Consider the following 16,405-nt stretch of genomic DNA (forward strand, 5'->3'; position numbering starts at 1 on the left):
TGAATTAATTTTTCCTACCTGCGATTCCCTGCCTGTTCTTGGATAAAGCATTTATTTTCTCCTCACTGCTTTTATTCACCTTTTTTTATTCCTAATTGCACCAGGACACTGAGGGGACAGACAGGACCAGGTAGTACCTGTGGTTCTGCCTTTAGCTGCTCTCAAAGGAAATATGAGCACAGCTGTATTTTTGGTTTCATAGTTATTTACACTTTAATACCACATGGCACTCCTGAGCTAAATGGAATCGATTCTTTGCTGCTACTGTACAACCTAGAGAACAACAGCAATGACAGTAACACCTGCAGGTTAGCAAAATGTTTTATTATAGTAAAACATACCACACACAGAGAAAAACCAATAGTTATATTTTATCTGTCTCATCAAAGCAAAATACCTTTATAATATTTCCCACTGGCTTAAAAAGGAAATGCTAATAGAAATAATTTCATTATTAAAAATATATAATGCTTTCTATTTATTTTGTTCTGTATTAGAAAGGCAGATATTGGGATGATTATATGGCTTAAATATATTAAAATTTTCCCTCTGGGGAGCTTGTCTTCATCTCTAGCTAGACCACACAGGGAATGAGTTCAGGAAACTCTGCATGACAGCAGGTATCAACCAACATTAGGTGTAAAATTGGTATCTTCAACCGGAGTGCCTGAGTTTGACAAGAAGAGGGAAAGTCTTGGATACCTATTCTACAATGTTTTTCTTCTCCTGCATATTAAAATTTCTCCAGTATATTTTCTTCCTATTTTTTTTTCCTCTAGATAATGCCAAGTTTGTCTTCCCTTGTTTTAACCATCACATGGTAAAGAACAGACCACCATCTTATTACACAAACTCATTTTAGCTTAGTGAAATTAATCACCATGGCTGGTTCTTAAAAATTCTGGGAGAACTGAAGGAATAGGAGAGAAAGAGTGACTCCAGAGAGCAATTCAGATTTCCTCCATTAACACACCTGCACTGAATGAACTCCTGGAGAAGCCCCTCTCTCTCCACTAACTACAGTGGAAACCCAGGAAGACTTGGCTGGAAAAAATTAGCCCTTGTGAATCTGGAGTTCACAGGAGTCCTACAGCATCCAAACCTCCTAGGCACTGCAACCTCAATCTATGTCTGGAGAGTGTTCTTAACCACCCTTCAGTCATCTGCTATTCTTCCCAGGAATCAGAGATGCATAGCGTGGTCTTTGCAGGCCTGAAGTTCTCCTACAAGTTGGCATTTGTGCAGCAATTAAGGCAGCAGATTGTCAGGGTTAGCTGGGATTTCAGTGTTCCATGGAAAGACAGAGGAACTGTTAATCATATTTAGCAGTTCCTGTTAAAAATTACTGAAATAACAGTCAGGGAGGAAAAGGCTGCTACAAAAACACACCGGATAAAAGGAAAATGGCCTTTCCATTGAGCTGAAAAACATTATCTAAAAATGGCAGGAACAGCATCATATCATGCCTCAGACCATTTGCTGGACATTATTCACAGTTGCCATGTGTACAACATCCTGACCATTTTCAATCAACTGGCCAAAACTGTATGATGTTGATACCATAATAGCAGCAGACAATCTGTAGTGCTACATCCTTGTTCACATTCCCTGTAAAACCCTGAAAATCTAAGGCAACATTAGATCACAGCTGCACTGTTTTGAAAACCTCACAGGGAGGTTCTGCTACTCAAACCTGCTGCTCTCTGCATCCTGGTACACAAATGAGCACTGTGACAGCAGAAACACCCGGTCAGTTCTTGCTGCTGTCACTGGAGCTCACTGGGAGGTGGGGCCAAGAAGCCATCATCACATTTTAAAAATACATCTGTTCAAAAAAGACTGGTATCCTGGTTGTTGATAGATTCATTTTCCTGGATATATTGGAGAATGTCCACTTCAGTCATCGTCTGAATCCTGTTTTCCTTTTGCTCTGCCAGTGAAGGTGAATTAGTGCTCCTGGGGGCAACTGCTGGCTTCTGAGGCAGAGGTGGTTTTGGTGGGACCTTAGGTTTTGGTTTGGAGGTAACCTCTAAGAGTTTCTCAAAATCATCTTCAACTCTGGAATGAAAAGAAAACATCAGTAACATCCTGGGAATTTCTGAACTGCTTTTTGTTTTGTAAGAAAATGAAATCTTTCAAAACAAAACTTTCTGCAGGAAAGGATCTAGTCTGATAAATTTCTCTCTCCATAGAAGTTTCCGTAAGAACCATCGTTTTTATAATGTGGTCTTTCAGTTCATACAAGTTAACTTCACAGCATGTTTTCAAATGTCTAAATTAAAGGCAATTTACAATTACTAAAACACCAAACTTTATTTTAGTTTGGGAAAAAAAGTTTTTTATTTGTGACAGGATGCTTTGCTTCTCCATAAATTTTCATGAGAAAGTAAAATTATCCAAATTCAACTCTGTTTCCTCTTCATCCCCATCACCCAAAACTGAGGTTGAGCATCCCCATGAAACTGTAAACACTAATGGATTTAAAAATTCCATGTTCATATTTGGTTCTGGGACACTGAAGAAGTTTTGCAATTTGTGACCACATACAACTCTTTTTGATGATAATTTGCTTCTCATTGCTACTGAAATAACCCAGAACACCTCAAACAGTTCAGGGTATTTTCTGCCTGCATTGTTTGACCTTATCAGATATGGAGCAGGCTGTGCATGCCCAACTCTGTTCCCATATGAGCTGTTAGAAGATTTTAAGAGAGCCTTTATCATAGATTATCTTGTGACTCCAAGAACTGTGTGCCTTTGGAAAGTCAAAATATGGAGTGAAGAGAAAGAAGGATTCTGCAGCAGCTCCACTCACTGGAACCTGATATGGTACTAGAGTCGAAGGAAGACACTTTTTTAGTTTCTTCTTCTTCATTACCCATAAGTAGGCAGTCCCTGGAGCATGAATAAATCATTTCAAATCATGTATTTTTTGGTTCTTCCTCTCATTTGCCTTTTGTAGTTAGACTCATGGGACCACTGAATACCCAGAGTTGCAAGGGACCCATCAGGATCATCAAGTCCAACTCCTGGACCTGCACAGGACACCCCAAGGGTCACACCATGTGACTGAGAGCCTTGTCCAAATGCTTCTTGAGCTCTGTCAGGCTGGTGCTGCAACCACTGCCCAGGGGAGCTGTTCCAGTGCCCAGCCACCCTCTGGGTAAAAAACCTTTTCCTAATATCCAGTTTATAACCTCCTCACTGCCAGGCAATGAGGCATCTTGGGGGGTTACCCAGAGGCCTGTGAAACCCCTGGGATAATTTCTGTTTCCTAAATGGGACAGTGATTCCTCTATTTCTTTGTTCACCAGTTGCCTCAGGAGAGGTACTGTAAATGCCTCTACCACACGACAGTACAACTCGTGGGGCTTTCTGCGGACTGTTAAAAGTAAAGCTCAGCTTTTCCATAATTTTGGAAGCAACTGATGAGGCAACTGTCCAGGATGACCACGAACATGATCGAAGAACCAACATCTCTGAGACACTTTATTCTTCCACCCCCAGTGAATATGGTTTGAATGTTAAAACCATAGGTATTTCAAGAGATACAGCCCCCTCAAGCTAAGGATCCCACTATTACTAAGATAAACTGCATGATTTCAAGGGTTTCTGTTTCGTGTTCACCCTCATTAAAACCTGAGAGGAACTTACAACACTACTGCCCTGGCTGAGACAAACTACACCCACCATGAACGGCCATGAAGTCAGTAAGGATTAGCCCAAATTTTCTGGTGTAGATACAGTCAGAACTCTTCAAGGTAAAACCATTCCTGAAGTCAGACAGATCTTCTTGTGACTCCAAAGGGAAACTAAAAACAATCACTTTTAACCAAAGCTGTTCTTGTAAAATCAATAGCATGAACACTGGTATCTGAAACTAGGCAACACCTAAACAGACCAGCTGAAAGTCAGAGCCATGGACAGAGCCATTCACTGCCCCAGAGTTCTGCATCTTGAACTCTACCTGTGGTATTCCGGCAGGCAGCAGCTCAAATTTCATCCTCTAAGTAACTCTGAAGATTATATTCTCTTTTATTTAGATAAGATTTCTGATGTCTTTTATTTTCCATGATTCTTTGTGGGTGACATATCCTACTTAACTTACAAAACACACTCAATGTATTTCTGAATTCCTCATCTACAAAGAAATTATTTTCATTTAAGCCCAGGCTTTTCTGTTTGTTGCAAATTCTGATATCCAAGAGGTATCATACCTGTGATCACATTGCCAAGACAAGTTCTTGTTCTCTTTGCTGTGTAATAAACAAAACTTGTTAAGGCTGGTATTTCTGAAGCCTCCCTTCTTGGCATAAACAAATAGTGAATGAATCAGTGTCCATGTCATAAAGTTTTGGTCTTAAATAACAGAAAACATAATAAGCAGAGGAACAATGCACAATACATAGAGACCATATGGAGAAAGCAGGATTTTGAACCAGTTGCACTCCCCAGAAAGAGCAGCAGTAAATCCAACTCACTAATCTGGTATGATGATACAAGTTTCTGAATTCTCTCTCCAGTTGCTGTGCTAATCACAGCAACAAAACCACTCAGCACACCCAAAAAAATACCCTCAAAAGATCCAGTCCAGTAGGTTGTGGGGGTCTTTAGGGGGTGGGGGTTCTGTGGTTTTTTTTAAACCAAAGATTCTGCAGAAGAAAGTCTGGAAGCTGATGATGTAATTTCCTTTTTCTGTCCTGGATTTTTTCAAGACCTTGGTTAGACAGAAGTCTCTTAGAGAGAACACAACAGATAATATGTGGTCTTTGTCTCAAAACCTGCTTTTCAGCGCTGCAGTGCTAGGCAAGCTGTTTGATCCACTGCTGTTTGATCATGGGAGACACAACTGTCTTTGCAAAACTAAAGAGGTAAAATGCAAAATGCCTCAGGCAGAGATAGGAACAAGGACTTCTATTTCTTGAAAGCAAATGAATTGTTACAGTGCATAACTATCACCATATTTAACTCCAGGCCAGGAGGAGGAAGAAAAAAATCAAGCAATTATTCTGAAACAAGATTAAAGGAAGAACCTTCCCACCCCATCTTTTTTATAGACAATCAGGCACAGAATCCATGTAATTAATCATTCTTTAATTAGTCTCCTTCTATTTCTGTTAAAGAAAAGCAGTGCTACATTGTTTAAAATTCTTGCCATATTGTTGTGCTGATTCACAGACTCTATTGGTGGAAATTCTCTCAGAATTCCAAAAGAAAGCAATCAAAGCCCTTACTGAAGAAAGGCTGTCACAAAGCCCTTCATGACTGCTGGCATGTGGACTTCCAGACAGTAAATGAATTCTGACTTGGAGACAGATGCAGCTGCCACAGGAACATCAACATTTTAGATGCCATTTCTCTGAACTTTGTCCATTCTCTCTGGACAGATCTTTGGGACAGGAATGACTGTCTGCATGTACAACATGATGGAGACAGTGACCTCTGTCACTGCTGGAATGCTTTAATGAGGAGAATCTGTAATGAAAGCAAGAGCCAAAGACCTCCATAATTTGCTAAGAATCCAAAGGCTCATGCTTGAAGCTCAGTTGTGTAACTAACTGCAGTTCTTGCAGAACAGACTTTCATCTTTTGCTATCTTATGTTCTTTATTTTGTCTGTTAATTCCAAGTATGAGTGATACCTTGGTGAAGCCATGGGGAGTGCTGTAACATCCCATCTAAAACTTGGGAAAAGACTTGTGCCCAAAAATAGGCAGGAGACTTCAAAGTACCTGTTGCCCATCACATCTGCTATGGTCAGGAGAGACAGTGTGATGTCCAGCAAGGCCCAGGGAAAGATACAGGCTGGAGTTAATCCCAGGAATGCCAAGCACTGGGGGCTGTGAAGGAGATCTCTCCTCCTGCTTCAGCTTTCCCCTGCAATCCATTACAGGTAAATTCACAATGGTATTTTAACCAGGGCCAGGAAATATGTCTGGACACTGGAATGTGACAGTCTGTATTGTTTAAATGCTTCAAGAACCACTGGTATGGCTTTGGTCTGGGAGAGATTAGTCCTCTTCCAAAAAACTCTCTGGCACAACTTGAAGCTGGAGTGGGACAGCGACCATTCCCTGGAGGCAGCTGCGCACAGTCCCCTTGTCCTGCAGCTGCAGAGTCCAACAGCATGGATGCAGGCAGCCTGGTGGTGCTGCCTGGCCAAATACCAAAGAACAGGCTCATTAGTGCAGGTAAGTCCCACAAGAAGCCCTCTGAGGAAATCAGCCTGCTGGTTACATCACTCACCTTGGAAATGAGAAAAGTCAATTTTTCCAGTCTGAAAATGTCTCCTGCCTCTCTAGAAAGTTCCCCAATCACCAGCCAAAGGCACACCTGGGGCAGGGGAGAGCAGGTGGCTTTTGCCCCTTGAGCTGACAATGTTTGTCAAAAACGCAAACAACCTGGGTTGAATTCTGGTGGGTGTCAACCCATACACGTTCCTATATCTAGCAAAATACTATTTGCTCTGTTGGCAAGTTTTCTTTATAGCTTTTGTAATGCTTGTAAGTAGCATCCTGATACATCACAGGAATGAAATAAATACATTCTTGATAACCATCATAGAAAAATGTGTTTTTCTGTAACCTACTGCAGCCAAACCAAGAACCTTTCCTCACAGTTCCGTCATAGCAAGCAAGAGAAACTGCCCAGGAGTGGTCAAGAGAAACTGCCCTGGAGTGGTCAGGAAAATTCTGACTCAGTTATTGCAACCTTCTCTTCCACCTGTACATTGCCCAAATAATCCTGTCCCCAGAGATCTACATATAAACCCTCTGGAGTTTCTCAAAGCTTTTTTCCCAACTATAGTGTTGTTCTCATACTCTCAGGACAGTGAGCATGGAAATGCTGCTCCACATGACTTCTGGATAGGTTGAAGGTCTGTTACTCTCTGAATTCAGCATCTTCTAATGCCTGCTGAAAGAAGAACATGCAAACGTTTTCTGCTTCAAGGGTAGCAACAGTTCCTTGGCAAACCTGAAACTGACGAACCTGCTCAAGAAGCTCAATAGACTGAACGGTCTGGGGTGCAGTTTCACAAACAGCCTCAGCCTTAAAAAGTATAATGCTCCTGAAAGGGTTATCAGTGCAATCCTAAGAAGAAACAAATCAGATCTGCCATTACAGGGCAGTAGAACTGGGATCCTGCTGCTGACACTTTTTTTCAGCATTAGAAAAAGACAAATGTGCTCACAGCTGCTTCCTTCCATCTCAGCTACCTATTCATTATCAAAGGTGAAGCTAATTAAATCTCTCCTAAAAGGCTGCTCAGACAGCTGTGATAATTATTTCAGGCTAGGATGTGTGATAATTTATATAATTCTGTGGGCACACAGAGCTGCTGCAACATTCACAGAATCAATTCCAGCACTGGTTTTCCACAAAAACCTGATCCATCACACCAGGCAGGCATGATTGTGATTAATGAGGCAGAAGAGTGCATGCCTGCAGAGCTATGATCTCATTGGCATCATGGAGACATGGTGGGATGGGTCCTGGGACTGGAGTGGTGGAATGGAAGGATACAGGCTCTTCAGGAAGGACAGGCAGGGGACATGAGGAGGGACTGTCACCCTCTATGCCAATGACCAGCTGGAGAGCACAGAGCTCAGCCGTGAGCCTCAGATGAGGAGCCACCCAATACTTCAGGGGTCAGGATCAAAGGGAAGGAAGGGACAGGTAACATTATAGTGGGGTTTTGCTACAGGCCACCTGGCCAGGAAGAGTGAGTGGATAAGGTACTCTACAGACAGGAGCAGCTCCACATTCACAAACCTTGGTCCTCGTGGAGGACTTCAACCACCCCATTATCTGTTGGAAGGACAGCCAGCGGGGCTTAAGCAATGGAGGAGGTCCCTTGAATGCATTGAGGCCAATTTACTTCTCCAAGTAGAAAAGGAGCCAACAAAGAGAGGTGCTAGGCTGTATCTCATTCTCACCAACGAGGTGGGGCTGGTGGGGAATGTAAAGCTGAAGGGCAGCTGGGCTGCAGCGACCATGAAATGGTGGTGTTTCAATCTCTCATGGCAGTGAAGTGGGTGCTCAGCAAACTCTGGATTTCAGGAGAGCAAACTTTGGCCTCTTCAAGGATCTGCTTTGTAGAGTCCCATGGGATAAAGCCCATGAAATCTCCTATTGCACTTAGAATGCAAATGGTTCTTCTCAAAGCACAGCACTTGTTAAAGTCAAGTTGGTGATTCTATTTAAAACAGTAATTCTCATTTCATATGAGCAAGTATCCACAGAGAGCACAGTCTTCAGTTTGCAGTGAGAACATTTATCAGATTCTCTTCTCCCTCAAGTTGTGACAAGCCTAGCCCACGCACATTTTGCAAACTCATTTGTCTCCTTAACAGCCTCTGCCTCATGACTTACAGCCACTGCTGAGGATTCACTGCTGTGCTGGCACTGCTGTGGTGCTACTGCTGCTACAACCACTCAGGTACCATAAAGATCACAAATTATTTGGTTGCTCCTGTGTTCTGCTCTGGGCATTATCTTCTTCCTATCTCCCTCTGGAGAAAGGTTCTGCCCTCCTCTGCCTTAGGCAGCTCTGCAGCTCTTTTCTAACTCTGCCCATGATTCAGAGTGAGTCAGACACTTTTCAGATCTACCACACACATGTGAGCAGACCCTGAGGTACATGTGAATGTTCACTGCACCAGAGAAGAGCTCCCACATCTGCATTATTCAGCTACTCCACTGGAGCACAGTGAACATGTCCAGGTTTCTGGACCTACCACAGACCTGCTGGTGCATCATAGCTCAGGACAGTCCTAGATCTTAACAAAATGTGTCCAGATAAACTTTTGGTATGATAGAACCAACTGTGTCCAAGAGACCAAGATGTTTTCATTTCTAGTAGCATATCCAGTGCTAGCCTGCTAAAGGAATGGGTTATCACAGCTCCTACTCTGATCTGAGAGCCGTGGAGAGATTTCTTCAGTCCCTTTTGGGAGAGTGTCAACACATACAGGGCAAAGACAAGACTTATTCTTAGGCCTCAAAATAAGCTTAAGCTCCCATGCAGGGAGACTGCAGACTGCAGCTTATGTTGAACATCTCACCACAAAGGGTCACTGCCTGGAAAAGAGACTGTGGTACTGCCCTGCAAGAACGTTCAACACCAGTTTGGTGGGAAGGGAAGGAGGGAGAGGATTCAAATGCTGCCTCTACATTTATGAGACCTGACTGTTCTGCTGAGTCTTTCAGCTGAACAGAAAACAAAGTGCATTTTGCCACTGGAGAAAGTTCCACTATGGAATTTCAGGCGACTGAAGTGAATTTGCAGAGAGGGGAGGTGAACTGTTGCCCTAGGTTAAAACAGTACTGCCACTCCTCCTCCCCTCTTGGACACCAGCTTCTCCTTTAACCTCAACTGCCTTGCACCGAGTTCACCAGCCCTCCAGGATGTGCAGATAACACCATGAACTGGGTTTACCAGGGGAATTTCAGAGGGGTGTTAGGCACCTGAACAGGTCAACAGATCCTGACCTATCTGCCTATACCACTTGCACAGCCACGACCTGCCTCTGGATTCCCATAGCAACTTTCCCATTGGACCGCTTGCATGGTTTTCTGCTTCATTACATGTATTCATTTCCAATTAGATCTTGATGACTTATCAACTACTGGAAGCACTGAGACAAATCAGGAATAAACAAAAACTACTGGAATTTAAAAGAAATTACATCTTTTTCCCATGGGTTCCCATAACCATCTGGGTGTGCTGCTGTTGTTGATGATCCCAAACTGATCTAAAAGCACGGTCTATTGGTCTCACAGCACACTTCAGAGACCCTTCTCTGAACATACATAATCCAAGGGACATTAACACAACAGATGGAGAAGTTCTCTCTAGTGGATAAAAATGCAAGAATTGCACAGGAACGAGCCCTTCTCCTGTAGTCATATGAACACTGGATGAAGTGCTGTATGCTGAGATCACTAGCAGACAAGAAAATATTGCAAGCACACGTGTGTTTGCTCTCAGTATACCACAGCATGAAATCAGGTCATGTCCTGCCCCATCAGCTTCTATAAACATCAGGTGGGCTGTCACGGTCTAATGCAAGATGGCACCCAGCCTAAATTTAACCTTTGTTTAAAATAAGCCAGATATTACTGCTGAGATAACCAGCACTTTTCCATGCATAGAAAGCAACAGCTGCAGAATTACCTGCTTCAGGAGAGGTTTGAAACCACACACAGAATCTCTCTCCTGGGTTTAGTACCTGCTGTGGAAATCATACATGCTAACAGGAGCTGGTTGACACAAATTAGCACTGGAAGCAGGCTGGCCTCATCATTCAGATGCCAGCTTGAGACCCAGAAGGAATGAATTTGACTCATTACTGCAGCACAGATTCCCTGTGTCTCTCCAAGCACTGGCTCCCTGCTTGATCTCTGGAGGATTATCAGTGCAGGTGAACCAGCCCTGTGAGAGAGATGTCAGGGATAAATGCATTATGTGCTGATGTGTTCCAGTGCTACACTCCCAAGGGAGAAACAATATATTATACCCTCCTGCAACTCTGAGCTTCAGCCCTCCTTCCCACCAGATTAAAAATTAAACACAGGGTGATAGAGAGTCCTTTATGGCTGTGGAGGTATGCACAGGATCCCTCCTGGAAGCATGCACGGAAGTCTGTGAGCCATCAGTATGCAAATCATTCCTCCTGTGGCAAGAGCCCCTGATTTCAGGGCCCTGAAGCTGAACTGCTCTTCATCTCTGGGCTTTTTTCCCCACTTTTCACAGTGGAGGTCAGGTTCCCTGTGCATTGTTTGCAGAAAGCAGAAGTGTTATGTTAGAAAACAAGAACAAGATAGCACACCTGGGGCATTCAAGGCTCTTCCTTTGGAGTCACAGAATAATTCCTTGCACCCCACCTTTCTCAAAGGGTCTTCCTAATTTCCTTTTTAATGTGTTTGATGTCCAAGCTCCATGACACATGTTACATTTTACTTGTCAATACAAGTATTGATTCACAGTTTGCATCTGAGTATTTAAGCTTTGTCCCCAGATTAATCTTTCAAGATCTAAATAACATCTCAGATCACCTTCATCCCACATGACAGATTTGAGATGAGTACCTCAGCAGTTCCTCAGTGTCCTCCTCAGGATCCCTGCTCAGCACATACTTGCTGTGCTCACAGGCAGCTGGCAGCAGGAGTGAGTCACCCAGTCTCACCACCCCACCAAGGTCTGGGTCTTCAAATAACTTCAGATCTAGAAAAGGGAATCAGAAACTGCTGTGTTTAAATCATGCTAAGTAACACAAGGCCTGCACTAACAGTAACTGGTAAATCTGGCTAGGTGGGTTGAAAAAACAGGTCATGCAGACAATTGTTTTTTTCCAAAGACTTCCAGTCCACAAAGTGCAGTGATACTCTGCACTCTAAGGACTTGGTAAATCTGCTTTTTCCTTGCACTCAAAAGTAGGTCACATCACTACTGTTAGTGTGGCATGAATGACTGTGGGACAGCCAGCTCCCACAGACCTTAACATCCCAGCTCAAAATGTTTACAGAGAACAGCTATGAGAGCTACAGGTTTCATTTGTTCTTTCTGAATGATTCTAGATGATTCTGCTCAGCTGAAGATTTGCCTTAACATTTCCAAGTCATTATTTAGCCTGTATACTATGCATGAGTGTAATTTAAAGGCTCAGTTATACACATGCTTTAGATAAAACAATCTGTGTATATACAAATATAGAACAGATTTACTCTCTTTTATCTTTCTTCTGGGACCGATTGATGAGAAATCTTTTTCTGGGCCAAAGAGTTCTTCATTTGGATCCACCTCCTCTTCAAAAATGGTTAATTTGGGCCTCTCTTCCTTGCCTGGAGGAGCAGGTGTCTTCTTTGCTTTTTTAGTTCTAAAACGTAAGAGAAAAGAAAGTTAGCTGCAACTCTTCCTTTAACAAGCAAGATTTATGGCTACAAAGTCTCATAAGTTGAAAATAGATGGTGGGAGGCTAGGAAAGGTTTAGACAAAAGTACACAGGCATCTGTTAATTGCTGGCAGGAATGGGATACTGACCTGGAGGGACAGGTGGTCCGGCATTCTCTAGCTGGACCCATGTTGTGTATTCTTAATATATGTCAAGGAGTCCAAGGGGAATGGGAAAAGCAGAGCTAACAATGCTGTACTGTGCAAACTACTACTCAGAAACATTTAAGCAGTTTTACTGCTCCCACACAGAAAGCTGAAAATAAGAAAGATCAGTTCCATCAACACTATTTGAGACAGACAGAAAAGGATGGCTTGAAATACAAAGTGCAAGTTGGTCCATTGCACTGATCCCTGTGGACAGGTTTTAAAAAATCCCTCTGGCTCCATTTCCTTACCAGCTCCTGCTGCAGTTTATGGTTGCTGCATACTCCTTTCATAAAGGTATTAGACACTCCCCTCATTTGCACATGGCTTAAACAAAGAGAGTTGAGTCCCCTTCCAAGAGCAGAGTGAAAAGCAGCTGTGTCTTGCTCTCATACCCAGGACTCACATTCCACCAGCTGAAGCTACAAGGCAGCTCTCACAATAAGTCAGCTTGAGTTATGAGGCAAACCAGATGGCACAGAAAAGAAAATTTAGAGAACAATAACCTTTGGATGAAAAGTCCAATTCAAACTAGGCTGAAAAAGAAGCAGTCCCTAGGACAATGTGCCCTTCCAAAGTAATTGGCATATTTCAGAGATCTTCACTCTCAGAAGCCCTGGCCCTGCAATTTCTAAGGTAGCCCCTTTGAGTGCCTCTTCCAATAGAAGATCTGATCTTCTCTGCAGAGAGCAGGTCAGATTTCAGCCTAGAGCAAACCCAATTATCAGCACTTAACATGCCAGAGTCATCAAAAACTAAGAACAAGGTCAAAAGATTACCCACACATTCCAACTACATTAAAGAGTCTTGTAAAATCCTCTTCCAATTACAGCTGCACACAAAAGCAGAGTCCAGTTACTTCCAGTTATTTTCACAAGTTTATTATCAACAAACTGGAACTCATGGATGGTATTACCTTGCTACCACCACTTTGTGGCAAATGCAGCCTAAGAGCAAGCCACATGCAGAACCTAAATATTGTTTTATTTGGAAATATACCCTATTTGATACTCTAAAGGTATTTGCAGGTGTCAGCAACTACTATTCATGAAAAAAACACTTAATTCTAAAGCAGAAGAACCATTAATGAATTTTTTTTGCATTTGTATTCATTAGGCATATGCCTTGAGTAACTTCTGAATTTGTGCTACTTTTGAAAGTGCATCTCTCCAAGGAACTGCTTCAAACAGAAGCATTTGTAGAAGACCCTTCTTCCAAAACCTGTCAAAATCTAAAGTTATAATATGTACAGGCAGCTTTCACCCAGGATACCTACACAAACTCAAATTCATTGCTTTATTAACTGTAGTAAGGGATCTATCACTCAAATGACCCTAAGTATTAAAGGTAAAGGTAAACCAAACAACAACAAAACTGGAAGAACAGTAGGGCTGAGTCATTCAGAGCTGAAAAAACTACTAAAAAAAGATTTAGCAAACACAAATAAATCTGATCTACTATGGAAGAAGCAACCTTTATTTGCATAATTCATGCCTCACAAAGTATTTTTTAAGAGGTGAATGACAATATAGGTGAGGATTTGCCAACCTACAGAATGCCAAAAGCCTTTGACCAGACCTCTTGTCCATTTAGAGTTACAACAGCTCTCCTGATGCATAAGAGCCCATCATGGCACAGGTAATTATATACATGAGCCAGTACACTGCCAAGCAACACGTCTCCAGCCCAGTGAAGCTAGCAAGGAATTTAGTATTAGTTAGCTCAAGTATTTGCAGTAAACAATACTGAAACATATTAGTGGGAAACACCAAGAAAGGGAAGAGAATCATAAAGAGCATCATACAGAACAGCATGTAAAACAGAAAGAATGTAACTGAAAGGTCCTGGTAAGGACCTTTTGTGTAGTCTGGCCACCAGACCAGTCCACTGACATGGGTTCACTTTCTGTTTGGCCAGGGGACTCCACTGGCAGCTACAGGGCACAGAGCCAGACCCGCTGGGTTTGACTGGTACCGGTAGGAACAGCAGGAAATTGTTTTTCTGCCTTCAAGTTGTTTCCCCTCACTGCCCTTCTAAGGAAGCCACTGTTGGACTGCCAAGTAATTCCAGCATATCCATACAGGGACAGTGTTGAGGTCAGTCCCTAAGTGGGAAACAGGATTCCCACGGTTCTGTATTTAGTTATGCCAGTCCAGACTGCACTGCTGAGCAGAGGTTAAAAGATGAGAAGGGGGGTGTGGGAAGTTTCAGAGACTGTCTGAGGTTCTGCAGCTGGCCTGAGTGTGCATCTGCCTGCCCACCCATCCCCTCTATGTATATTGGTGCTACCTCCCCATAAGTAGAGCCCAGGGACTCTGCTGGAGCCAAGCTGATTGTGAAGCCCCAAGCTGGCAGGCGTGCAGAGGAGAAGCTGCGAGGACAGCTAATTTGATGATCATGATGTACCAGGGTGCAGTAAACTTGTGTAGGAATGTAGAGCCTTTGGAGAAGACAGAAATGAAGGAACATTAAGTCTTCCAAAGTATTACTGTACTCAAACCTTGCACTTCATTAGCACCTTCTTCATACATCATGCTCACAACCTTGGCATCTGACATTTTGAAGCTACCAGCATCCAGCTGGCAGAAGATGACCCGTGTTACTGTTATTTCTTCATTTATGAAACAAGTGAACTTTTGGAACATCACTCTAGTGACTTTTAAAACCTCAACAAAAATGAAACCAGCCCTAAAGATGACGTATCCTTTGTTCAGCAGAAACTACTTACCCAACTGAGCCTACTGATGTCTACACAGGAAGCACTGTAAGAATAACTCAAATAACACTCCTGTCTCCTGCTCTGACTAAAAAGGAGCCTCCTAAGTGACTGTACATCAAGACTGGCCTTCTAACAGACACGGACCAAAACCGGATGATCAAAAATTAGAGAATATGAACCCACCTAGTTAGGCTGCTGGAACACTTGAAAGTCCAGTTGAGACCCTGGCTCCCACATGATCCTCAAATCACCCATGAAAATGTCAATAAAACCCTGTATGCAGACACTTTCACACCTCACTCACTTTGTGAGCACAGTTCTCCTGTTACTGTTGCTGACACAATGTAGGTCACTCATCTGGCACTGGCACAGCAGCAATGCACAAGAACTTTCTGGTCAGCTGTGGAAAACAGCAACGAGAATGACCAAGACACTCCAAAGTCAGAAGGTTTCCAGACCTGTGTGTGACAGCTGTTTGTGAAACACTGGAACTACAGATCCAATGCTGGGTGACACTGGTTTAAATCACAGTGTGTCTACTGTGCTCTATACAGAGAGGAATCCCTGCCCCATGCTCACTGCTGGGTTCAAACAGTGAGTGTTGTTACCAAGAGCATGTGTAATCTCAGCACACAGGCAAAAGTTTTCAGGTGTTATTATTCTGAAAATATGACCACCTATTTTTTACAGAAGTAAAATTATGCTTCAGAAAAGGAGTGCTACAGTAATATTAAAAAAAGACTTATGCAGAATATACATACTTATATATTAGGTATCCATGGAATTTTACAAGGCAAGAGCTCACCAATATAAATGGATATTTATATATCCCATGGATATATATCCCATGGATATTTATATGTCCATTTATATAAGAGTCCCTAATATAAATGGACATCCCAGCTCCCACAGATATATGTTCAGGCTCAAACAAAAGAGCTACAGCTAGAATAGCAGCAGTATTCGCACATCTTCTTGAAAACCATGTCTGAGAAACAAAGATCCTATACACTAGTTTGTGCAGAAAACAAAATGTCATCTGCTGCTTTCTTTTCACTCAACAGTGCTCATTTTCCAGAGCTGCCTGATAATAACAGACAGGACAAAAGGGGTCATTCTCAATCGCCCTGGCCAAGAGATGCCCAATAGAAACTCGAAGCCCATCAGCTCACACAGCCTCACTCCTAAGCATTAAGCTGCCATGACAAGTGCTGGCTGCAGGGATACTGTCCCTTCTCAGCAGTTTTTTTCCTGTGGACATCATGCTTATTTACAGTATTTTAAATGGCTTTGGCATGCCCCAAAGTAAGATAATGTATAATTGATGGAATAAATCTGCATTTAGAAATCATTTGGAACAAGAGTATTCAGTTGCAAAGTTTGTCTTCTGCTGCTCTGATATTAGGTCAGCCTTGGATTACTGTTCCAGCACAGCAACAGATGGAAAGAAAGCCTGAAGGAACAGATTTTCAAGAGTTCAGCTCCTATCCAGGGACCTGCTTTGGTAGAGAGATTTTTCTGAAGGCCTCAAAACTCAAGAGTACCTGTTCTTCCTAAATAAAGGCAAGCTGTGTTTATAATCTGTCC

The 16,405-nt window shown here is 42.6% G+C and overlaps 1 protein-coding gene across 2 annotated transcripts in view; it reads right to left on the minus strand.

The window, feature by feature from the left end:
- Positions 1 to 309: 309 nt before the first annotated feature.
- HS1BP3 (HCLS1 binding protein 3) overlaps positions 310 to 16,405 on the minus strand; it is a 51,943-nt gene continuing 35,847 nt past the window's right edge. For both annotated transcript variants that reach the window (XM_053974560.1, XM_053974561.1), the window contains exons 5-7: positions 11,727 to 11,878; positions 11,091 to 11,226; positions 310 to 2,058 (exon numbers count right to left, since the gene is read on the minus strand). In XM_053974560.1, coding sequence (XP_053830535.1) covers positions 1,830 to 2,058; positions 11,091 to 11,226; positions 11,727 to 11,878 — 517 coding nt within the window. In that variant the 3' untranslated portion in view covers positions 310 to 1,829. The remainder of the gene's footprint in view (positions 2,059 to 11,090; positions 11,227 to 11,726; positions 11,879 to 16,405) is intronic.

The sequence above is a fragment of the Vidua macroura genome, chromosome 3, assembly GCF_024509145.1.
Source record: "Vidua macroura isolate BioBank_ID:100142 chromosome 3, ASM2450914v1, whole genome shotgun sequence".
NCBI lineage: Eukaryota > Metazoa > Chordata > Aves > Passeriformes > Viduidae > Vidua > Vidua macroura.